At 42.5% G+C, this 24,685-nt stretch overlaps 2 protein-coding genes across 4 annotated transcripts in view; one reads left to right on the plus strand and one right to left on the minus strand.

Moving 5' to 3' along the window:
• Nucleotides 1-304: 304 nt before the first annotated feature.
• On the minus strand, nt 305-3,736 carry f9a (coagulation factor IXa). The gene is given in 9 exon segments (XM_008326764.3): nt 305-1,044; nt 1,650-1,773; nt 1,871-2,146; nt 2,149-2,165; nt 2,259-2,390; nt 2,867-2,980; nt 3,103-3,127; nt 3,215-3,390; nt 3,586-3,736. Coding segments are annotated over 9 exon segments (1,482 nt in total). The 5' UTR covers nt 3,641-3,736; the 3' UTR covers nt 305-481.
• Nucleotides 3,737-9,532: 5,796 nt separating this feature from the next.
• The window catches only part of fgf13a (fibroblast growth factor 13a), a 60,236-nt gene continuing 45,083 nt past the window's right edge, over nt 9,533-24,685 (plus strand). For 2 of the 3 annotated variants that reach the window (XM_008326766.3, XM_025063232.1), the window contains exons 1-3: nt 9,533-9,690; nt 10,172-10,386; nt 11,848-12,010. In XM_008326766.3, the coding sequence (XP_008324988.1) occupies nt 11,962-12,010 (49 nt within the window). In that variant the 5' untranslated portion in view covers nt 9,533-9,690; nt 10,172-10,386; nt 11,848-11,961. Of the gene's footprint in view, nt 9,691-10,171; nt 10,387-11,289; nt 11,597-11,847; nt 12,011-24,685 lie in introns of those variants that run through there. The other variant, XM_008326765.2, reaches the window with a different exon arrangement.

Below are 24,685 nucleotides of genomic sequence, written 5' to 3' on the forward strand. Positions count from 1 at the left end.
TCTTACATAATTCTATTGATATTATTTTGTAACTTCCGTTGTTCTCTTATTCTATTGATATTATTTTGTAACTTCCATCCATCCATCCATCCATTTTCATCTGCTTATCCGTTACCGGGTCGCGGGGGCAGCAGTCGCCACCCAAATCACACTGCACCGTACCAAACCTTCCTGCGGGTGGTGAGTCCACCTAACCGGGATTCGAACTTGCCCAGGAGGTGAACCCTGGGGTTCCACCAATGACAGAGACATTGCCTCTGGGCCAAAGCGCCACTTATTTTGTAACTTGCAGTTTTGATTTAGATTTAGAGATATTGCATATTATTTTAATTTATAATTGTTTTACATTTAAGTTTCAGATTTATAAACATGAACTCATATAAATGATTAAATGAATATGAACAAAGTAGAGTTGCATACCAAAATAGAAAATATACAGTCATACTTTATCTAAACACCATTTCAGGATCTTCTACGTGCGCTACAACCCTGTCTTATCTAATCCCGTGACCTGGTTTATCCAGTTGTAGTAAAGAGACACCCGTGTGTACACACCATATTTGCCATCCTTTGCACACTCTTCCCCCCAGCTCACAATGCCCGTCAGGAACCACGTGTCATGGATGCGGTTTGCATGCGGACCACCGCTGTCCCCCTGACAGGCGTCTTTGGCCACGTTATTGTATCCAGCACAGAACATGGAGTGGCTGATCTTGGTGCTGCTGCTGTGTGTACAGTCTGTCCGGTCTACCACCGGGATCTCCACCTTCTGCAGCGTGTTCGACGTAGCGCCCATGTAGCGCATCCGACCCCAGCCGCTGACTGTAGCCGGGGAGGACGTGGTAATGAGGGCCTCAGTAAAAGCCTGCGGTCCGATGCAGATGGGACGAACAGTGGTGGAGAACGTGATGGGGGTTTTGAGGTGCAGCAGGGCGATGTCGTGGTTGTACAAACTTTCATCAGCGTCGTAGAGTGGGTTAACGTGTTTCTCCAACACTTCAAAATCCTGCTCTGTGTCTTCTTGGATGAGGATGTTGTATTCACCTGCAAGAAGAGACGTTCAATACTGGCACATTACTGACAAAATAAAACTGAATAAAATGTTACAATTTTACAGAATAATCCTTTTTATTTACAGGCTTTTTTCCTCTCAACATTTATGCCTTTGTGTTGTAACAGCAAACTCAACCTTAAATTGGAAAATTCCACCTGCGCTCTTCTCAACCCCTGCAGCGGAGAGTGGGAATCTACATGTTACTAGTTAGTAAATGGAGAGGAAAAGAATCTGAAACACTGACTCCATGAATCTTTGATGAAATTCTTATTTGAATATTAGTGGGACGAATAATAACCTATAGATATCTAAATTATGGATACATCGTTATATATTTATAAACTATACAGAGCTACATTATTCAACTACAGTAGGAGAGGGGTCCATGTCCATATAAATATACAGTATATGGCCATTTAACCTAATCACCCCCCCCCCCACCAAACTAATTACACACAAGTTTGTCAGTTACAAAGCATCCAGGAATTGAACCGATGACCATCTTGCCGTCGATAACAACATCAACCACTCTACCATCCTGAGGCACTAAACTCTCTATAACACAGAAGAAGAAATCAGTGAGTCCTGTTCTTACCTATTCTGACGATGAACTCTTCCTCTATCTCCACCAGACAGTGAGCAGCAGTGATGACCCAGCTCTGGCTGAGGATGGAGCCTCCACAGAACAACTCACCACTGGACCGTAATATCAAGGCCACCTGAAGAAGAGCAGCTGTGAATAACAACTCCAGCTCAGGTTCCTGTTTGTAACGAGGCCTCGACACGATTCACTGCTTCAATTTCCATACACTCTACCTGCCATGGGATCTCCCCACTTGTCACCGCCTCACCCCCTACGATGCGATGAAATGGTTTCTCCATGGTCTCCTCCGTGTCATTATAGGACCACAGGTCGTTCAGAGACGGGCTTGGGTCAGGAGGGGCTGTGGTCGTAGCAGATGCAGTGGTGTTGACGGGAGGAGTGGAGGAGGGAGGAGATGTGCTGGAGGTGAAGTTGCTCAGTGACGTGTTAGCTCCTGTGCTGTCATTGTTGAACATAGACCTCCTGAATCCTTCACTCACTTCTGTCAGCTGCCACCCGGAAATTCACCTGGTAACACAAGACACGTTCTAAGTGAATGAGACTTTATTATTGTAATGTTTAGCACAGAGTTTGAAGAGAAAAAAAAACCTGATGCAGTACCTTCTGGTTTACAGCTCCCGTCGTCCAGCAGCTTGTATCCTGTGGCGCAGGAACATGCAGCTCCAGAGTTCCCCATGGTCTCACAGAAGTGCATACAGTCGCCGTTGTTCACGTCACACCTCTTTGCTAAGGCTGACCAGGACAGGTACGTACATATATATAAATTATGCAGATAATGCTTTATGGCTTACGTCTGCTGAGTTAAAAAATGTCTGTCAAATCAAAAACCATAATATAAAGTCTGTCTGTGCGATTGAGTGGTGGCTGGAGTGGTGCAGTGACAGTACTGCTTTCAGCCACTAGAGGGCTTCAGGTTTGAAAGGTATCTAGTGTGTCACTGTACAGTCGACCACTTTGGCTTCCCCTGTTAGAGGGACGAGCTGGAAGTGATTGTTCAGTGTATGGGTGGGATTCTGGTAAATCCAGTTTCTGAAAGGACCAATCAGATTTCAGAACCTAAAACCACAGTAGAGCTGGACACAGGGCACTGATTTAATTAGTCAGTGTCCCTTGTCTGGCTGATCTTATACACTCAACAGATTTGTCATTTATCATGTAGCAGACGTGGGTAATTCCATTTTACATCCAGCCGGAGGAGAGGAACTTACCAATCTCACATTTGATGCCAGTGAAGCCGTGGAGACAGGTGCAGGTGAAGGAGCCCAGGTTGTCTTTACAGGAGCCTTGGTTCAGACAGGGGTTGGGCTTACACTGGTTTCCATCTGTGGAGGTCCACACACAGATGTTCAGCTCACAGACTGCATTTCTAACATGTTTGGCTTATGAAATAATAATAATAATAATAATAATAAGAAGAAGAAGAAGAAGAAGAATGTATCCATGCCGATATATCCAGCCCAGAACTCCATCTACAACAATAAAAACAGGGAATAAAAGGTAAATATATTTATAAACCAACTTCGGTGACATCATATCCACCTATAACCAACACATACCGTCTGCTCATCGTCCTCAAATGTCTCTCTGGCCTCTTCAAGGTCACAAACCTCCTCCACACACTCTCTCTCCAGGTTTCCCTGCAGGAGCTCTTCGAACACTCCCGTGTTGTGACGTTTCTGTCTCCTCAGCAGACTGACAGCCGCCCGGCCGGAGAGGAACACTGGGCCCGGAGCTGCAACATGAGGAGGGAAACAAAATTAAGATCCAATTCCAATCATTTATTTAGACTCATTCTGTTCTGTTTAGTCTTCAGTTTAACGTCAACAAACGCTACACTCTCTCCCCCTGTGGCACAGGCTGTAACTACACCTGAGATCTTAATCTGTGGTTAAAGAAAGAGATTATTCAAAAAGTAAAGTTCAAATACCTGGAGAAGCCAAATGGAAGCTGCACAGCAACAAACTCAAAGACACTAGCTTCATTTTCAAAGTGCAGTGATGGCTCTACACCTGCTAACTCCAAAGTACAAACTTTACTGTTTGAACACAGTTTGTTTATTCAGGGGGGAAAAACCCATCTGTCTGAAGAAGCGGAACAGTAGGAGTGACGAAAACAAGTGAATCACCACTAAATAAATAGATTTGAGGAAATCTCAGATTCTACATTCTTCAACATTCAACATGTTGTTATGTTACATGTTCTCAGTATGTCGAGATTACTGTTCTATACTTATTGGTCCGGTCAGTTACAATTCAAACACAGTTACAGTTCAACTATTTTAAATTTCCATAGTGAGTTCAAGTGAAATTTGTTTATGTGATAAAAAATAAAGTAGCTACAAAATGCACTTTTGGAATTATACCACTGGATGGCAGCCAAACACCTTAACCGTTATTCACGTCATAACAAGAGCCTAGAAGTAAAAGTTTTATAGTTTTACTATATTGTTTGACTCAATGTCTTATGCGTGTGTTATATATATATATATAGTATAGTAAAATATTAAATTAGCTCAATCTAATTGTACAGAAAACATATCTGCTATATATGATCCTTAATTAAAAAAGAAAACAAATATTCGAGTTGCTAAATCTGACACTGTGTTTTTTCTTTGGTGAATTAAATGTCCATCCTACCTAAAGATCCCCAGTGCCACTCTGTAGACCTCGGTAAGTGAGGATATTTTCAATATTCTGTTTGCAAACTTCATTTTATTTCCTTGAATCTGATCTCCTCATTCATTTTCATTATTTAGTGTCTCGGATCAATACTCTGAGATGATGCTGCAGTGGCTGGAGCTGATGTGAAGCTCCTCCTAATTCAGCCTGCCAGGGAAGGAATTACCTCTGGTGTCGTTTTGTGGTTGAGCACAGAAGTTGCAGCCCGTGAGTGGCTCTAAAATCCCCCCAGAGGGAGTCCAAACTCTTCTCAAGTGTTGGCAACTATTGACCGGAGGCATTTATACTTTATTGACCGATTCCGAGACTGAATAATTCATACTTGAGTAATTAATACTCTCTACTCAACAAAGAAGCCTCTGCATCGTTTAAAGCCAGGATGGATATCAGAGTTAAGTATGTACGACAAACCCAGGCAAATACACTGGCGTTTTTTTCTTTTTTGGTGGTTTTAAATAACATCATATTTCATGCAGCAAAATCCACTGCAGGAATTTCAGCAAAACCCAAAAATATTCTGCTGTACTGCACTCATTATTCTTCCATGTATAATTCTGCTGAGGTGGTCTATGGTGGAACTTTCTTTTTTTCTTTTTTTTTTTTACTTCACTGATAGATTTTCTGGGGAATCTGCCAAACGTCTTCACCAACAGACTCTGTATCTCCGTGGGTTAGACTCAGTGTAGTCTCCTTGGTGGAGACGGAAATGTCAACAGTCATTTCTTCTGGTGATACACTGCTGATGACTTGATAATGTTAATGTGAATTTGTGAACGGACGGACGTAAAAGTGTCTCTGACTGCTCATTGATTTATGAAGCTCCTTCTGACGTCTGCATCTCGTCTTCACCCATGGCTTCCTGTAGCTGGGGAGTCTGTGTCGGCTCTGATTGGATTAGTCGCTGCAGTGAGGAATGGAGTCAAAGACTCACAAATAATACCAACTCTGATGCTTGTTCAATGCTATTGATTTTCCTCTTCAGCTTGTGCTGAGCTGAGAGGGAGACGAAGCAGCCCAGACCTCAGCTGTCCACCAGGGACATGGTGTCATTTTCAGACATGCTGTCTGTGTTTTTTGTTGTGGTAAAACTTTATTCATTTTTTTCTGCCAATGTGAATCAGAGTTGCAGCTCAAGTAGAGCTGACGTTTCCACAAAGTTTTATATCCACAGAGAAACTGAGCTCCTGTTTGGTCTTCTTTTAAATAGTTTGTCTGTTTTCCAAACCCTGACAGCAGGGGGCTTGTTCCAGTAATAACAGCTGAAGGCTGTGGAATCTAAAGACCACTCAGAGCCCCTCCTCCCATCAAAGGCATTGACATTAATCGCTTGGTTAATGAACATTTCTGTCATTTAAAGCCTGGTGTTTCTCACTGTATCCAGCCATGGTCCCTGACATTTAGAAAATGACTTGATATTTTCTGAATGCGGAGGCAGTGTTTGGATTCACAGGCCAACCAACGCTACAGTCACAGCCCAGACTGTTGGAGGCCTTTCAGCTGAAATTCAGCCAGTGTAAAGAAAAGATCATTTAACAATGATTGTACTGCTGCTGTGGGGCAAACATCATGTCAGACGACAGATGGTGGGGCAAGTTAAAGCCCACAACTGGGATATTGTTCACAGAACTTTAGCTTTTTGGTCACATTAAGGACAAAAGATCATTTTTGTCATTAGAGAAAAATAATGACTTTATTCACCTTTAAGAAAAAATAAACATTATTATCATTTTTACCAGCAAAATCTTATTTCCACCATTTAAATGGTGATGGTAGTGCAGTGTATGAAGTGTATGTACTGTTGTAATGAAAAAGTACAACACTGACTTAAATAAAGGAGCAATAGTTCGATTACTGTTCTTCAATGTGTCCACACGTGGTCCTGCCACAGACCTGTGAATTGTCCACGGTGTGCAAACCTGCCCTCACCTGGTGACTGCTGGGAATGACTCCTGTGACCCTGAATATGATATGTGGAAGTGGAAGAAAATAACTGAATAAAACCCAGCAAAACAATACTTCCTGACTCTGATATGAAATCCACCGTTATTAAAGTAGGTAAACAGAAAATGGAACAGTGACCCAGTAACGTCTAATTAGATCACAGCTCCAAAAGCATTCATTTTGTCTGTTTTTTGTTTCTCAGCCCCTTTTTCCAAATGTAAACACGAAAGATAAATGAATCCAAATTAGAAGGAAATAATCTACTGCTGCTGCTGCAAGAGGAGATGTATGTGAGTTGGCCTGACTTCATCGTTAGTGACCCAGAAAACAGAGCTGTTGTGAGTTTCATGGAACAAAGAGAGCTGAGACACTGATGTAGATAAGACAGCACTGGCAGCTCACAGACCTTCGTTCACCAACGATGAAAAACTAGGCTCCAGTTTCTCACAGCTCGTTTATTCCCAGACCAGACTTTACATCCTGGCTCGCTGTCATTACAGATATTAAAAAAACTCCTGTAATCTGCAGAGCAAAAATGTCCGTTATGTAAAGGTTTGATGTGACAGAATTATGACCGTGTGCCTAAACCTTTGACCCAGACCGCACTCGTTTTGAAATTATTCTCTGACCCCGTCCTGACCTCTAAGGTCAGTGGGCTTCGACTCCCTGACGCTTGAAGATAAATGAGCAGGTACGACAGTCCAATCAGTATTGTCTGAAAGAATCCATCACTTTTATGTTTGAAACCATTGACAAATACGACACTGAAAAACAACAACACAGAGCTGGGCTGAGAGGAGGCCTGCTCCATATTTGACAAAAAAAAAGAGACATGAGGTGGAGAAAATGTATTTTTATTTTAACAGAAAAATAATGGCTTGGTTTCAAAGTCATAAAAAGGCAGCAGGTTCAGTTCAGTCGAGTCTGCCAGGAAGGATTTGGTGAGTTATCTTTGGAAATGAACAGGAAAAAAATACTCTCATGAAAACAAAGCCAAGTAGTCGATGCTGTTGTTTGCTGACAATCTGCTGTGGAGTCTCAGGAAACCATTAGCATATGTAGTGGAGGCAGCTGAGGGGAGTGATGTGATTGGAAGCAGTCTCGGATTTCCAGGAGCCAGGAGGAGACACAGCTGTGTCCTCTCACTGCCAACTCTACAGTGTTCTCCACACTTTGGTTTTTGAACAAGAGTTTTTTTGCTTCTGTCACTGAATCAACCGTTGTATTTTTATTGACTTTTTCGTTGCAGTAAATCCATAGTTTCTCGGCAGCATTATCTATTTATTTTGTACATTAATGTAAAGATTGACAGTTGATTCATCTTCTAACTCCCTGACACAGAACGTTCTTTAATTTCAAATGGATTTCAACCTTCGACCTGTTTGTTAAAACTCCACCAGGACAGACCTGAGTCTTTGGGCGAAGGTTAAGCCTCTAACACTGTTCCTGGGTCAGTGTTATTTCACTTCTATACAGAGACCTGTCGCCCTAATGGTGTTAACATTTACTACAACCACTTGGAAACTTTACCATGAGACTGGTCAAAGTCGTGGTCCCATTGATTTATGGGATCATCTCTGTGTGAACCAGATGATTATTTGTGATAAATTTCATCCATATCACAGCAGACACAGACAAATTGTACCAACGCCCCTCGACCTCCGGCTCGTATCGGCCATCGTCACGGTCCCTGTTACAGGAGCGCTCTGATTGCCTTATCAGCCACACACAGAGCTGGAGTCGGGCTCACCACTACAGGCCGAGGCAGACAGCGATACTCTCCGGCACAACAGTGCTACATTAATCACCCTCCAACCCCTCGCTGCTTGTCTCAGTGAATGATTTGGCCACAGATTCCTCTGTGAGCCCAGAGTGGCTCCGCTACAAATATTAGTCCGTGTGATTTTCAGTCCAGCACAGTCACATATCAGCAGCCCTGCTCCAGTGTTGCTGTTGTCATTACATGGACGTGGGCGTTCAGTGTAAATCACTCTGTGGACGGATGAGACGAGTGGCTGTTGTGCATAGATTGGAAATTGATTTTCATCTGACCACCGTGATGAATTCACACCGTTGTCCACAGAACTGGCCTCCAGCTGCTGCAGCTGATTGGTTCTATGTAAATATAAGCAAGGGGAGAACAGTATTTGGAGGTGAATAATGAAGACACAACTGAGAAATAGTCTCAGAAAGTATCTGCGTTAGTAATCCATTAGTAATCCAGCATTTCAATTTCCTTTATTGAAGTCTCCATAGATAGACTTCCACCCAGGCATCCATACCATTGCATTATTAATGGTGTTTTGGTTAGCAGTCCATGCTGTGCCATAACAGAAACACCTGAACCAATCCTGTGCCAAGAGCTGCTGAACTAACAGAAATATGATCTTAATGTCCTTATAGTTTTATTACTTTGTTGCACAACATATGGTGTATTATTGATGTGATTAATAATCTGTAGCAGTAGTTTGGGAGACAATGTGCATGTACTCCTCTAACGGTGTTCAAAACATCAAATAAAGTGTTTTTTCTTTTTTTCATCAGAGAGTTATTATGTTTTTTGTGAACGTCGGTGAATGAGTATGAAATCATTACCTGCCTCACCGCGGAACATTTGAATGAATATTTCATTAAACCTTAATAAAACTTTGTGCGACCAAGCAGAGTGTTCTGACGAAAAAAAATACAAAATGATAATCAGTTCAAATAGAGAGGGATTAGAAAGAGTCACTCAGGTCTGTAAAGTCTGATGTTTGACATGAGAATGGGTTTTTATGATGGAGGTTTTTGGCACAAATCCTTAACAGAAAATAAAGTACAGTATTATAAGATTGACCTCCAGTATTATAGAATTGGATGATATAGTACTATAGTACTCCTATAGTAGACCAACACTGAGCTTTAGGTTTCTAGGTAGAACAGACACTAAAATAAAAACCTCCATTTCACACTAACATGCCAGTGTCAACACCAGTTTGTCCAACAGAACCATGTCTGGTGCTGGGCAGCTCCATCTGTCCTAGTCAAGGCATTAACCAGATCTTCTTCTTAAACTCAGCCATTATCACATAGCAAAGTCAGGCTTCTAGTCACATGACCAGTCACATGGGTTCAAAAGGGGCGGTGCCTAAAGCAAACAGGAAGAAGTTTAAATCTACTTCAGAGTTCATGGTCAGTGTATGGCTACAGTCTAACAACAACAACAACAACAACAACAACAACAACAACAACAACAACAGTGTAGCCTATAACAGTGTAGCCTATGGGCCACACTCCTCTATCTAACAAATGTTTGTGAAATCAGGAAGAAAGTTTAACTCTGTGGGTCACATGATCTCTACCTGCCCACACCATGTGAGGCCTACATGGAACTCCAGGACAGAAGCCACACAGGAGTTACTGCATACACACAGGTGAGTGGCTTTTGTGTGTGTGTGTTTTGGACTTATGAGCCAAACACACACCACAACTTTTCTAAGTCTAATATTCTCCACCTACTTGTCTGTAAATGGTCAAGGCCTAGTCATTCAAAGTCTGTTTGGTTCAAACCTGCAGGGAAGCCTGACAGCTGTTCTCAGGATATAAGAGGACAGTTGAATTCAAATGATTTCAGGAAGCTGAAAAACTGTAAAGAAGTGGAAACATCTATTGGGAATATTTCTAGATTGAGTGGTCACCTTGGCAGGAGTAAACACCACGTGATTTCAGATAAAAAAAAGGGTGAATGTTTTGACATTTCCTGCGGAGCCACTCTTTAAAACAGAGCACTTGGTGCCTTAAACTGCTCAAGAAGATTGGAGCATGTGAGGGAAGTTTGAAGGCTCTGGTTTCTTCTAAAAATAGTAACCATATAGATCCTGTAACCCTGAACCAACAGATCTTTCTCTTCTGCAGCCGCTGACAGCTCACTGACCTGTAAGACCAGCAGACCGGACACACAGTCTGCAGACCAGGATTCAACCACACCGGGACCAGTGAATGATCTGGGATAAAATTCATATTTATTACTTTACGTCAAAATCTCCAAAGGAAGCAGTTGGAATTTTTTGAATTGGATCATTTGAGTCCAAAAAAGGATGAAGATGCAGACCCAGTAACTGGCTTTGAAGGTAAGAACCTCACATTACTTCAAAATCCAAAAATACACCAACACTGCCTTTGTCAGAACAACATACTGTAGTTCCACAGTAAGGTTCAGATACACTGAGACACAATCACAGTCGTTCTGTCTGTAGGTTTAGGCTCTAAATGTTCTTCGTGGCAAAGATTATACAAAAACCCATGCACAGTGAAAAAAAGTCAAAGAAATCAAATAGATGTGAAATATAATAAAATAACAAAATGTTTATTAGTGAAAACAAAAACAATACTCACTAATATTGACTAATTTTCCAACATTTTCATCATCTGTTTTTTCTTCGGTGAATACTTAAGTGAATGAATACTTCCACCATGAAGATTTTTTTTTACAAACTTAAGTTCTTTTATGACACAACTTTCAGAGAGAATAACAATGGTAAGACACAAAGCTTTAAAAGGAATTAAGAAAAATCTTTTATTTTTTTATTGAATAAAACAACAACATTTGTCTATATACTCTTCCCTTCTCCACTGATGGTTTTCAAAAAAGAATCCTTTGCACCAGGTCACAGTTTGCTGCTTTGTCTTTGACCGAAAGCAGATCATAAATGTAATATCTATTCGTAAGGTGTTGGTTTTAAGGGTTGCAAAAATAAAACTCCACACAGTTCAGTGTTAGACAAAGATAAAACAGTGACCCTCACACGGAGGATGGACTTAAATAAAACATTGTCACGAGCGTCTGTGCTCCACAGAACTGTGCCGTAGAGATGATGTCAGAGAGATGATGACGTTCGACTCTGTTGTGGACAATGAGGCTGGTTTTTCACTCGTGGTCGTGATGAAGTCACACAACAAATGGTGTGAATCTCTCTCCCCCCCCCCCCCCCCCCCCCTCTCTCCTGTTGATCGTGGCTGCTGTGCTTCAGAGCAGCACAGCTCCTCAGTGGGAAGAGACTCAGACCTGGTGCTGCTCTAGATGGCATTTCTCCCGGGGTTTGCTTGTAGATAGAACGTGTCCGTGTTTTTAAACCTCCATTTATTTACGTGTTTATGTTTACGTCGTCTTTGATTAAATAATTCGAATACACTGACTGCAGCTTTTCGGACCTTTGTTTTTAAAACCCCCTGTTAGATGATAGGTCGGGATTTTTGTATGTAAGATAACGGGGATTCATGGGGGGAGCGACGTCTTTCATCAATGTGTATTGATGTAGCAAAAAACGTGGAGGAGATAAGGTGAGAGCACACACACACACACACTGAGGCTGCTGGTTGGTCTTTATTTATATATGGTCTTTATCCCATCACTTGATACACTGTGTGTTTTTGTCGTGTGTGTGACTAGTTCACACCGCTGCCCAGCAGCTCCAGCAGCTCCAGCTCTATTGAGAGAAGCCCCCGCTTCCACACCACTCGTTGGAATTGTCTTATGAAAGGTAAAGAAATGCAACCTTATAATGACCATTTGTCTCCTTGTCGACCCACAGAGCCCTTATCTCAGCACCTGGGACCACAGGCACGGATTTGACTGAGGGCTTTCAGCAGTTCAAGGGATTTCCATTCTCCTCTCAATCAGGAATTACACATCCAAACTGGGATCTATGAGCGGAAAAGTGGCGAAGCCTAAAGAAGACAAGGATGCTTCCAAGGGTAAGACGCGTGCCTTTTGTTTGCCTTTTGCTCTACCCTCCTGCCAGAATCACAGGTTTCGAACGCGGCCGCGCACCCATCCATCCCCTGCATGGTGCTCCACTCAGCCTCCATGGTCTGCTGGAGACAGCGGCGGCCAGTGGAGGCTGAGCCACGAGCCACCCCCAGCACGGCGCATGTGGATACGGCTGCTGAGACCAGAGCACTTGCTGCTGTAGGCCTGTGCACCGTGTATGCTGCACGTTGTTGCTTTTTCTGGCTTTGACTAACAGTCGAGTGGCTGCAGAACCGTGTAGGCTGCGATGGCACTGATTGCATATTTCTTACTATTTTCTCCCGAGTTGTGACGCTGTGTGAGGACACTGGGAGGTCGTGTGACTGGAATCCCGTTGAAAATATCCCTTTGTGTTTGTCACTGGCGCCACACATCGGTTCAAACCACGGGGCGCAGAGCCGTGTACCGGTCCCGTAGCTGGAGCTCATGACCCGATGGCGCAGAAATCTGGACCTTTTACCTGTCAGTATAAAGGAAGTAAACTGCAGAGCCATTGCCATGGAGACAGAGCGGAGGCTGGGTTGCCTGAGAAACATGGTGGTGAATGTAGCCGCTCCATCACCAGCGATGTGCACGACACTTTACGCACCGGCACACACATTACTGCCCCTTTGTCTCCATTGGTGTGGTCAATTCTAAGGACGAATAGAGGAGTAGGTAGAGTGTATGGACCAATCGATGAACCACGTGGCAGTAATTATAAATAACACTACTATACACATTACATCAGTGACTCAGTTTCCAGCTGTTTCAGCTCCTTTGTCTGTGTTCCTTCTAGATGTCTAGAGATACTGGTGTGTACAAACAAGATTTTCCTGCGTGTAATGCAATAAAAACATGGCAGCGTGCCCATGGTAGCCTCACCGTGTGTTTACAGTCCAACAGGATCTCCGTGTTGTCCGGTTACAGCTCTGTTGAAGTTACTCACTACAGATCAATACACAAAACTGTCTTATTTTGGCAGAACTGCTGTGAGCGATGACGCGGCTCCGACTTCAGAGCCTCTGACTTTCTTTGTGTGTTCTTACAACCAAGATGCCAAGATGGATTGTTTGGAGATAATGATGGTGTTCAAAATGAAGATTGGGTCATGGAGCCATGGCTGGACGGAGCTGTTTATATTTCTGTGTTAAATGATCGGTGTTTGTCACCTGTTTATCATCTGATGGAAAAGGTAACAGAAAAACCCACAGATGTGAAGTGTACTGCCAAAAAGTCATGTCTTGATCCTGAGGTTAGGCCAGTATATCAGTGGATGTCACTCCAGGCTCAGCTCTAATGTCATATTTGCTCCTGTATAGTCACAGATTAAAAGACTTCAGGTTAGGTTCAGGATATCGGGTTTTTATCCATCTGAGTTCTGTGTAAAAGCAGTGATTTAAGGCCTGTGTATCTGTGGCTGTGATGAAGGTGTTTTTGTGGTTGCTGAATGACAGATGAATATGGACATAGACAATAACAGCTTCCTCAAATAGCTCCAACCGATTGAAACTACCAGCGCAGCATTTCTGCCGACAATAGATGCTCCAAACAATTGATTTTGAGATTAAACACCAAGGCAGCTCTTCCTCCTATAGTAACTCCCTCTGGAAATCTGTGCGTGTGTGAATGGTTGACTCATTGGAGCTCCAGGGCAGCATCTTCTCCAAAACTCTGGAGTAAACAGAAAAGATTTAGTGAAGAGAGCTCACCAAGGCGTATTCTTTCTCCTGAGAGCCAAAAACTGCTGCTCTACTACTGCCTCCCTAAAAAAAGAGGGTCACGTTGTGCCAGCTGCCCTCCCTCAGAGACTAAAATGGCACAGGAGCAGAGAACTGTGTGGAGGGACGGCAGCAATGACTGCGTCTGCCAACGCTGGCAGCCAGCTATCCCAAAATTATTTCAGGGAAACGGTCCATTAAAAACAGAGCCACCTGCCATCTCACAGTTTATTTTTTCTATTTGCCTGCAGGAGCTCCTGAGTGCCCTGCTTTTCTCTGCCCGTTTCTCTCTCCTTATCTACCCAGGAAATGCTGATAAAAAGCTGCACATATGATCAACGGACCTTTAACCACAGGAAATTGGAAATTAAATTACTGGAATTCAGTAAAAAAAAAAAGAGAAAAGAAAATTGTTTTTCTCAGAGATGATCCTCATTAATTAGATTTTCAACATGTTTACTTTACAAATGGCTGACGGCAACACTGTCATTCATTTGATATTATTGACGTGCACACATGGTAATGTAATCCATATTACAGTATCTAATTTGAAATCTTCAGTTTATTCACACCAACATGTTTAGGTTTAGATACAGAAATCTGTTTAGCTCACGTTCTGCCCATCCTGATCTTCACTCCCCTCAGTCCCCTCACTCCCCTCACTCCCCTCACTCCCATCACTCCCCTCACTCCCCTCACTCCCCTTTCTCCCCTCACTCCCATCACTCCCCCAGGCTTCATCTCAGCGCTGCACATTGACAGATTCCGTCTCCCGTTTGGGTCGTGAATGTCAGACGTTGAATTCATGTCGGGCCCTAAATTATAATTCTGATTGTAAGGCACTGCGTTAGTCGTGCACATTTGCAGCACAATTAATTCAGCGCCGGGTCAACCACGGAAATCAATAGATAACCCGAGAGCTGTTTGAAGCTGCTTCATTAATCACGATGCGAGCAGCTCTGTCTTCTTCAACGCACTGACACCTGCTCTGATCTCATCTACAAACTAAGAAGCCGTCTACACTTTCATGATAATCTGTCTCCATCCAGAGCCGACTCTCTGAAGAGGCTCTTTGAGTCAAGTGCAGCGAGAGGAGGATCATGTGATAGCGCTCTGGGGCCGTCCTGTCCTGTCGCTCTTACAGCTTCGAGTGAGAAAAGTTGAAATAGCAGAGAGATGTCGGTGCTGAGTCTTTACATCAGGTTTTTTGAAGTGTGACCGGCTGTTCACTGACACGTGTGAGGCTGCGTTCACTGGCTCCTGCTGCTGTACAGTGTTGGGTTTCACAGGCACTGGTGTGTGCAAGGTTTGGAAAGATCTGGAGATCTGCTATTGAGGAAGTTGTTTATTCAACTGGACCATGAGTCCTAGACAAAAACCATTGCATCATATCTGGTCGTTGATGGTTGTTGATGGTTGATCTTGTGAATTTGTCCTCAGTTACTCTGTGAGAACAGGATTTATTGACATATTTTGACTTTCACGTCCTCTTCCACTGTGATTTATTGTATTTATTTGGATTAGTTTCACTGAGAATAAAGTGTTGTTTTTTTTAAGTCTGCCAGCCACAGTGTTGAAGTCGGCTGTTCCAAAGTGTTTAGTTTCCATTCAATACCAATTAGTGGTGGAATATACTGCAGGTCCAGGAAAACTCTTTGTATTTGCTGTTTGTCTTTTTGTTCTTTTTGTTCTTATTTTTTACAATGAACTGGAACCAGGCTCGTTCTGACATCATCACAGTCAGGAATGATCTGCCCGTCATCTCTAAATACCTGCATCTGTGGTGCATTAGTCAGCTCACTGCTGCTAATCCGCTCAGCTGTCTGTCTGTCTGTGCAGGTGAAGGCGTTCAGAGCTGTCACCGAGCTTCTCATTAAAACATGTTTGTCTGCTGCTGCTTAAAGCCGCAACCAAGACGTGTCACTGATATACCAGTGTGGAAAGTCATGAGACAAATTGAGAAATAGTTGTTTAATTACTTTAGCAAGTGACATTTCCAGAAGAGAATTACTTAGTAGAAATCCAGGGAACAGAAATCGAGTTTTTCTCACTTTTCAAAAAAGAAGTAAAATCAGATGGAGCTTCATTCAAACCTGTATAAATCTAAACTTAACCTAATTGACATGGTCATTTTTTTCCTCACTATTTTCACTGTTTTTCTCTGTAAATAGTCTCCCTCAGGTTATATGGTTTCTACTGTTCCCCAGCACAAATGTCCAGTGTGGCTGATGTAGTTGTCCAACCGCGCCGTGTCGTTTTACATGATTAAACTTCTTTATTTATCTTTAAAAACCCAACATGTTCTGCTCTTCAGTAACCATGTAAAGCTGGTGATATCAGGCCACAGTAGAGTGTGAGGTTGATTACTGTACAAAGGGACTTTGGCCACTCCCCTACTGTTGGCTCTGATGTACTGCAGGCAGCTGTCTAGTGTCATTTGTTTTAAAGAAAACATCAAAGATAAAAAAAAGGATTTTAACTTTAAAGTAATGTTTCCAATTTAAAACAATCCAAGCCAATAACTAACAATGAAATGAATATTTAATTTTCAACAGTGACATTAAGGGTTAAGTTGCTCTCTCAAAGCCAGCTTCAAATTACCAGACAAGTTTAGTGTCACGTCCACATCCACATCCACCCTCTCCCACTGTCTTCATTCAAATGAACATTTGACTTATTTGACTAATATTTGCATATCAGCAGTAGGGGATGAAAGTAGTTGCTCTGAGCAGCAACAGGGTCACAGCAACAGCAGGAACAACAGTCACCACACTCTCAGAGTGAAGTGACGGCAGTGATAAGAACACCTTAACATTTTCACCTGTGAAGGTTAAATATAGAGGAAGAAGATGATGTAAGAAATGATTCACCTGATCACAGTTCGTCACTGGTGCTGACACACACACACACACACACACACACACACGGCCGGTCGCAAACTGCAAACAGCACAGCTAACATACAGTTTAATTTAAGGTGGCGCCACCTGTATGTGAACAAATTCATCTCTGGCTTTATGGATTTTTACCTGTACGTTTTTACCAGCAGTTTATCCGTTTTCTTGGGACAGTGAAGGCACCACCGTCCTCACTCTGGTTTGTTTAGCCAGTGTTAAATCATCGTATGGCCAGTCAGCTGTAAAATAAGGAAGGTCATATCTTTGAGTGCACACACTGCTGCATGTTCTGTTGTATTTACTGCCACGCTGCAGCCATTCATGGTGGAACAGCTCAGGAGTCTGTGGGTCACAGTGTTTTCATAGTTTTGTCACCTCTAATGTTTGGGCATTTTCAAAAATGAAATAATACAAAAATTACCATTTAAATTATGTTTCAATTCAAGCCCAACCAGAAATTGGTCGGGCTTGAATTTGCACATTAGTGTGTCATTTACTGAGGGGTAGTATTAATCATTGTCTATCAGATACCAATAATTATAATTCCTCAAACATTCTTTTATCAAAATGATGGCATGGAATATGAAGTGCAACATGTGGATTTTGGATTACTGCTTTTTTTGTTATTATCAGAAGCTCACACTGTGTGACTGTAGTTAATTCTATCTGATGATAATAGATCATAATACCTAATAACAATTAATGAGGTTCCTCCACTGAGCTGGAACAGTAAAATACTGAGCTCCGGGTTCATTCTTTTTTTTTTCAATGCATATTTTAAAGCATGCAGGATCAGCTGCATATGTGGAACCGTTTCCTATAAGTGTAGGTGCCTATAGAAGCCAAGTGAAGGTTAGTCCCCGCTCTTCTTGATGCACGGCTTTAATAAGACAAGGACGTGGATAATGTGAGAATTTTTCCAGAGAATTATTATCAGCTGAAATTTGCACAGATGACAAGGCCATGAAACTGCAGCTGAGCACATCTTCTGCTCTCTGCTCCTTCTACAGTATATCTCTCTTCACACTTTATATCACACTTTAAACTGCCAACGTAGCCTTTCACTTCCCTTTTTTTTCTGCATCCTCTGAGGGAGTCAACAAATGGCAAACAGAATCACTTCATCATGGATATACGTCTGCCAGGTGTGTGACATTCTGGCTCCCCGTGCTAATGGGCGTCACATAGATCAAATGCTTTAAGCTCATCTGAGATGAAGGGAAGAGCTCATCTGCTCAGCGGAGCATGTGGCAGCACTGACTCATTTGTCTGCGAAGCCTTCACACTATCCTGAGCTCACTTTCACACTGTGTGCAGTCAGTTCTGCAGGATCTGAAATATCACTGACGTCGTCTTCGCCGTTCTCAGAATAATCACAATCTATACACAGTAACCAACAGCTATTTCAGGAGTCAGGAGACAAATTCTTTAGTCTTGATGTTAAATTTTTCAGTCTTTCGTGAGTGTATGAACAAAAGCCGGTGCTACAGAAGACGTTGTACCAACTCTGGAGGGAGCTATTGTAGGCTTTAGTGGCACCAGGAGGTCACAGAAGCAATTATAGGAGCTCAAGGTTACTACGGAGGCCCAGGCTTGCTTCACCAAACCTTGAGTTATTGAAGCAGCCTCGAGGATGACGGACAGAGTGAAGATTAACGTGTTTTTGGTCACAGTGGCACTGATTACAAAATGTATAAAGATTAGACGATCACATAAATAATCAAATCAAATCGATAGAGTTAGAGTTAGAGAACTGAGGTCTGAGTGTTACGATGAGGCTGCGCTGCTGCAGACCATATGGGTCTCGTCCAGCTGTGGTGGTACAGGAGATGCAGAAGAGTGAGTTGGGCACATTAAAAAAAAAATGTCTGCAAAAATGAGCAGCAATTCCTACACACACACACACACACACACACAGAGAACTAGTACCTGGACTGTTATAGGTGTGTGTGTGTGTGTGTGTGTGTGTGGGTGACTGTACAGAAAGACCAGCGACTGAAGCAGTGAAACAGCAGTTCTCATGCTGTAAGAGTTAGAGCACTAACCACTGTGACCTGTAAATAACCAGGTTTTATAACATGAATTCTTTCTTAAAGTGTTCCTCCTGCTGCTACTGCTGACCTGGTTACGGCTGCTGTGTGTGTTGACTCACAGGTGTCTGCAGTTAGAGTCTCCTGTGAGACGAAACAATTTGAGTCATTGCTGATTAATTAAGACCTTGAGTGACCCAAGCTGCTGTGGACTCCTGAGGTTCAAACTATCGACCCCATTGATCCCCGGGTCACTGGCTGAAAACAGCAGTTACATTAAAGTGGAGATATAGAGCCACGCAGTCTCCAGTGTGAAGGCTAACATCGCAGTCAAGAAGAAGTGGGGTCAACACAGACAGAATGTGAGTGTGGACTGTGTCTTTGATAAGCGTGGACACAATTAGTGACGTCTTCAGGGACGGATGAAAGACTATTGTCTATTTTAAAGGCACATTTGATCCTATATAATGTATACAGTCCTGTCTCTGGGCCACGGTGAATGTTTGGAGTGACTGAAGCACTTAGCTGCTACATGAAAGATGATACATGTCCAATAGCTATTAGCACCACTCCTCTGAGGAAGTTCATTTACTCAGCAGTGATGAGTGAACGGAGGATGGAGGGGAAAAATATTTCTGAAGATGATCAACAGAAAGTCCATGGGGGTAATTCATCAGCGGTCCATTATATAAACTGACATTTCTGCACTTTCTGTGTGGAAAATAAGGCAAGCAGTACATGTGAGCTGGAGTTGAGTGTGTGTGAAGGAACCGGGGGACAGAAACGGAGGTAGGATGCTAAATATAGCAGTGGTCCTTTACTGGTCCCTGAAGCCATTTTTACACAGTCTGAAGCAGCGAACATCACGACTGCTCCTGTCTCCTGCTCATCAGGGACACGTCATTTACATAATGAGATGCTGCCACAGCAACAGAGTCCAATAAGCACGGGAGTCGTCAGTCACAGAGGGTGGATGCAGAGGTACACCTTCCCAGCATGCACTGCTGACATGCTGTGAACACTGTCAAACACATGCATACACATAAACACTGGTACTCATAAATTCACCAAGTCAGTGAGCGAGAGAGAGAGAGAGAGAGAGACTTGATTAGAAAATAAAGGTGACGGAGGCATCAGTAAATGAGTGGAACTCTAGGATGGTATTATTAGTAGATGGACTATGGAAGATGAGTGTGTTTTAAGTACAGTATGTGGGTGTGTTGTGAGAAGAATTTGACTGAGACACCTAAAAACCACTATTAGTTGTTTAAAATAATGTCAGAATGGTGGTCCAAGGTTGGAAACAAAAAGCCACCTTAAAACGATGCAACAAAAAAAGTCCATTTATCAATATCAAGTCTTAAAGGACAGCAGATCCAGTCCAGTCTGTAGCTGCTGTAGTCGTATGTTGTCACACATTATTTCAGTTAAATACAAAGCAGAAATTAGATCCAAACTAATCCAACTTTTTTTTCTATTTCCACTGTAATCCCAGCTCAAATGTGTCTCAAACAATATGTCTGCATTAGCTGTTGATAATCCTGCTGAGGAATGACAACAGCTCTGTGGTCAGATGCAGTTTTCCACATGACAAGTTTTTTTTTTTTTTTTTGGCAGATGTCACCAGAGATTTATTGCTGTGAATGATCACATCATTTTCAGTGTAATTTGAAGAGACAGGTCTGTCTCCCGGTACTGCAGTACAGAAGCAGTAAAGGATATGAGGTGTAGATGAGGCAGAAGAAGGGACAGAGATGAAGAGGAGAAGGGGAGTATTCACTGATCTAACAGTAATCCATAACAGCAGAAGTGGCCTTAAAGGAGAAGAACAGGTGCTGCAGGCGACGAGAAAAGGTCACATGCAGTTGTGCCTAAAGCTGTAGCTCCTCTTTAAAGGTTGGTTTGAGAGTTAGAAATGACTAAGACGTCAGGTGGTTTGGATTAAACTCTTTATTTATAGATTTTTGCTTCAAAAAGGTTTTTTTTTTTTTTAGACCGTATGTGACGATCGAGGATGAAAACTGCAACTGAGTTTTTACACACGGCCCACTCTATACATAATAGTCTGTTTGTGCATGAGAGTGTCTATTGTCTCAGTGTTTACAGGCTGCTTTGCCAGCATTATCTCAGGACTGTGCTGGGCTCTCAGTGTATTTGGCTCCAGTCTTCCACTAGAAAGCATCTGGCATTTATTTATTGACCAGACTGGATTTTTCCCCTTTTTTCCTGTGTTTGTGTTATTCTGTGTGCGACTCTTTTTATTTTTGTCTATAAATAATGTCAGGTTGTGTCGTATTAGTGTTCGTTGGGAGCTAGACCCATTTCCAATGACTGCTTGCCCTATTATGGACTTAACTTTCCCACATGTCCCACAGCACTGAGCTTTATTTTGCTCTCAGCTCTGTTATCACAATGAAATAAATTCCTGCACCCAGAGAACAGAAGCTACAGAAGCTGTGGTTTGGTGTGGAGGTCAAAGCACAGCGTTCCAAAAAACAGCAGATACTCCTTTTTCATATTGTTTTACCTTTAAGTAAAGACGTGAAAGAGGAGTAAAATTAAACTGTCTGTATGAAAAATGGATCAAACACAGTAGCAATTATCCTCATAAATACAGTAGCAAAGTTAATGTTTACCCATAACAAATTACACACTTCACTTGACTCACAATAAATCGTTTTTGTTACACTCACCCACGTTAGATTATTTGTTAGCATTTTCACCCTTCTAAGAAGCAAAAATTAGTGTTTCTTCAGAAATGAGATCATTTCCAGTAAATACAGTCATTAGGATTAACTTTAGAGATGACGATGGAGGAAGCGGCCTCCGCTGTGTCCTCTGTACCGCAGATTTGGTTTGTTTATACCTCCGCCCACGTCTGGTTTCATACACTTCATATGAAACTCATTCACAGCGGTTCATGAATTATTTAGGAAATGTGAACATCTGTGGATACACACGTCCTCTGACTCTCATCTCTCCATATTTAGAACATAGTATTTACCTGCGTGTGAACAACTCCTCCTTAAAGCTGCACATTTCTGTAGAAACAGAACCCAGACACGGAGTTCTGACTGTTTTCACAGCCGTTAAACAGAGTGATACTGGACTCACATGAGCGTTTACACATTAAAACAGCTGTAGATGACAATGAATAATTGTGTGTTTTGTGTGGATGCTGTGAGTGTTTTAACAGGATGGACAGGGAGTGGGTTTAACACTGTGTGGAGGCAGTTGTCACACTATTTTTGAAATGGAAAGTAAACAAAGAAACAAAGGTGTTACCTATGAATCCTATTCCTGACTCTGAAATAAACATAGAGTTGTTGTTTTTTTTTATGTCCATGGATTCAGTAGAACAGAGTGTGGGGACAAATGGTGGGGGCTTCAGGAAGTTCTTAAACATGACGCACTGTAAAGTGCTCTGCAAATGTACAGCATCCATCAGCCTAATTGTGTAACTCATATGTATGTATGTATGTATGTGTGTGTGTGTGTGTGTGTGTGTGTGTGGGAGGGTTTTTGCTCAGCGATCTATGCTGTGATGCTCTGTGGGACAGATGGCTGTGCAGCATTCTCTGAGTTGGTGTACCGGTTGTTTTTCTTTGGCTCTGGGTCTCCATTTAGGCTTGGCTGTGCAACAGACACACACACACACACACACACACACACACTGATATAACTTAAAATACACATTAGGTTAACACAATCTATGGGTGGCTGGGAACTCGGCTGGACACAGGAAATGCTGCTTCCTTCCTTTATTAAGTTCTGTCCACACAGGCGGTGGCCTGCGGCGACATGTGCTGCAGGGTAATGCTGTGTACCTGTGTAGGAACCAACGTGGCCACAGTCGTTTGTCCTGTTAGCTTTAGGCTCCTGCTGTATTGTTCGATTTAGATCATGTTTCTGTGGGTAAAGTAAAGTAGTAAAGGAGATTTAATATCAGACTTTTTCCAATTACATGTCACCAGACGGGCACGGCCTGAAGATTTTAAATTACAGTTGTGTTTAGTGCTTTAGGGCGTCTCCAGGAATAGAAATGTTCCATGTAAATACTGACCAGTGAGCACTGCAGATGGTACTTTTTACCTTCTTTTTTTTCTTTAGGTTTATTATTCTTTAAAAATGTCTTTATTTAACTGTGTGTAAATTGGACCTGGGCCCATTAGGTGCCTGGTGGTGTAATTAACCACTTCCTTGATAATTAGATACTAATTACCAAAAGATTAGGAGCAGGAGTTGAACCGAAGATGCAGCGTAAACTTAGCCCCGCGTTAACAACACAGGATTTCACTGCAGAGTGTAGAGAAAGTCCAAGACAGATAACTATGACTGGATCTAATAAGAGAAAAGCGTCGGTAAAATTGCGCCACAGAAACGATGCCTTCTTCCAAATGTATCCCTGATGTAATTACAGGGATGTTTTCTCACCTGCTTTTCCAAACTATTTTCAGCTGAACTTATTAAAACTGTGCTGCCACTAATTAAGTTGTTTGTCTTTGCAAAGTGACTCCACCTGCCCACCGCTGTTCACTAATGAGCGGTTGTGTCACAGCGGCCTGTCTGCTAATTGAGGGGGAGATGAAGGCAGAGAAGTGACCCAGCGCTGGCTGATTCAGATCAGGCAGGGCTCAGAGTCACATGGTTTACCAGGCAGACGTGTTGGTGCTGGGAAGTCTTCTGCCGACAGAAGAAGTACAGAAATCTTTCAATTAGAGAAAGTCATTGAAGTACAAGAACAAAAGGCTGTTTATGCCAGTATGCCTTCGAATCCTATTCATTAATCTGTTTACTCACAAAATAAAAAACCCTCCGCTTATAATAATAAACATATTATTTTCATGGTCAAATAATCAATAACATATATTTATATATGTTAAGCTGTTCAGTTACAGTACAGTAAAGTCTGCTGAGTTAGAGTGAATGTCTGCTTTTATTCTGAAGGGTCAGTGTTTGAAATGGTACCTCAGACTGTGTTAAGGCAAACCTTTGGCAGCACTTGTTGTGTGAACTACTTTAGACCTGATGGCTCTTCCATCTGTTGTGTCTGTGCTGGGCTGCAGCCTGTCACCTGATACACAACATGAAGGCAGAGCTAGCAGGTAGTTTCTGTTTATTCCACAGAACTGTCATGTGAGGGGCAGGTGCATGACCGTGCTGTAACACGAGGACATGCGCATGAATGAAGTCACAGCATGGGAGAATATTTTTATTCTCTATGAACTGCGTCAACAGATTCATTATTTTTTACTTATTTGTGACAATGGCCTGTGCATACAATTTGATGGGGGTCATTTTATGTGAGCCTTCAGGCTCAGGCTTCTCTCGGTCTGTCTCCCTTTGAAGCGTGGAGTGCTGTGGACGCTGTCTGAGCCAGCAGCAGTCTGAAGGCTGATGATCTCATCTTCCAGTGTGTCTCACCTCAAATCTAACCCTCTCACATTGTAGCTATGAAAAAAAAGAAATCAATTACACGTTGCTCCACCGGCCAATGTGTATCTATGGTGCAGTTAAAACATCAAATGTTTGTAGTTTGATCTGTAGTCGAACAGCAGAACGCCTTGATAAAGAACTGTTTGTAGCTTATCCACACACAACCCACCCTGGAACTCAGGCGTTAGGCCGTATCCCACTGCAAACCTTTGCTTGGCGGCAGGGAAACTAACCGCTGTTTGACTCTGAAGTTTTTCTGCCAGGCTTCTCACCTTCTCCTCCTCACAGTTCAAAACCTCCCCTGCCTACAGCACTTCCACTGATTCCTGATCAAAAATCTTAGAATTCTCTTTATCATGTACAAAATCCTTTGCGGCCTCCCTCCCTCTTGTCTTCTGGAGCCTCTGTGCCCTGACAGTCCCTCCTCTTCCACAGCCTCTGCTTCAGTCTTCAAACCTTCCCACCTCCGTCCACCACACCTCGGGGAACACGGTCGACTTCATTCTTCTGGAACTTCCTTTCTTGTTCACTCTTAAACATTTCTGCCACATTGTAAAA

This window comes from Cynoglossus semilaevis, chromosome 15 (assembly GCF_000523025.1).
Source record: "Cynoglossus semilaevis isolate Cse_v1.0 chromosome 15, Cse_v1.0, whole genome shotgun sequence".
Classification (NCBI taxonomy): domain Eukaryota; kingdom Metazoa; phylum Chordata; class Actinopteri; order Pleuronectiformes; family Cynoglossidae; genus Cynoglossus; species Cynoglossus semilaevis.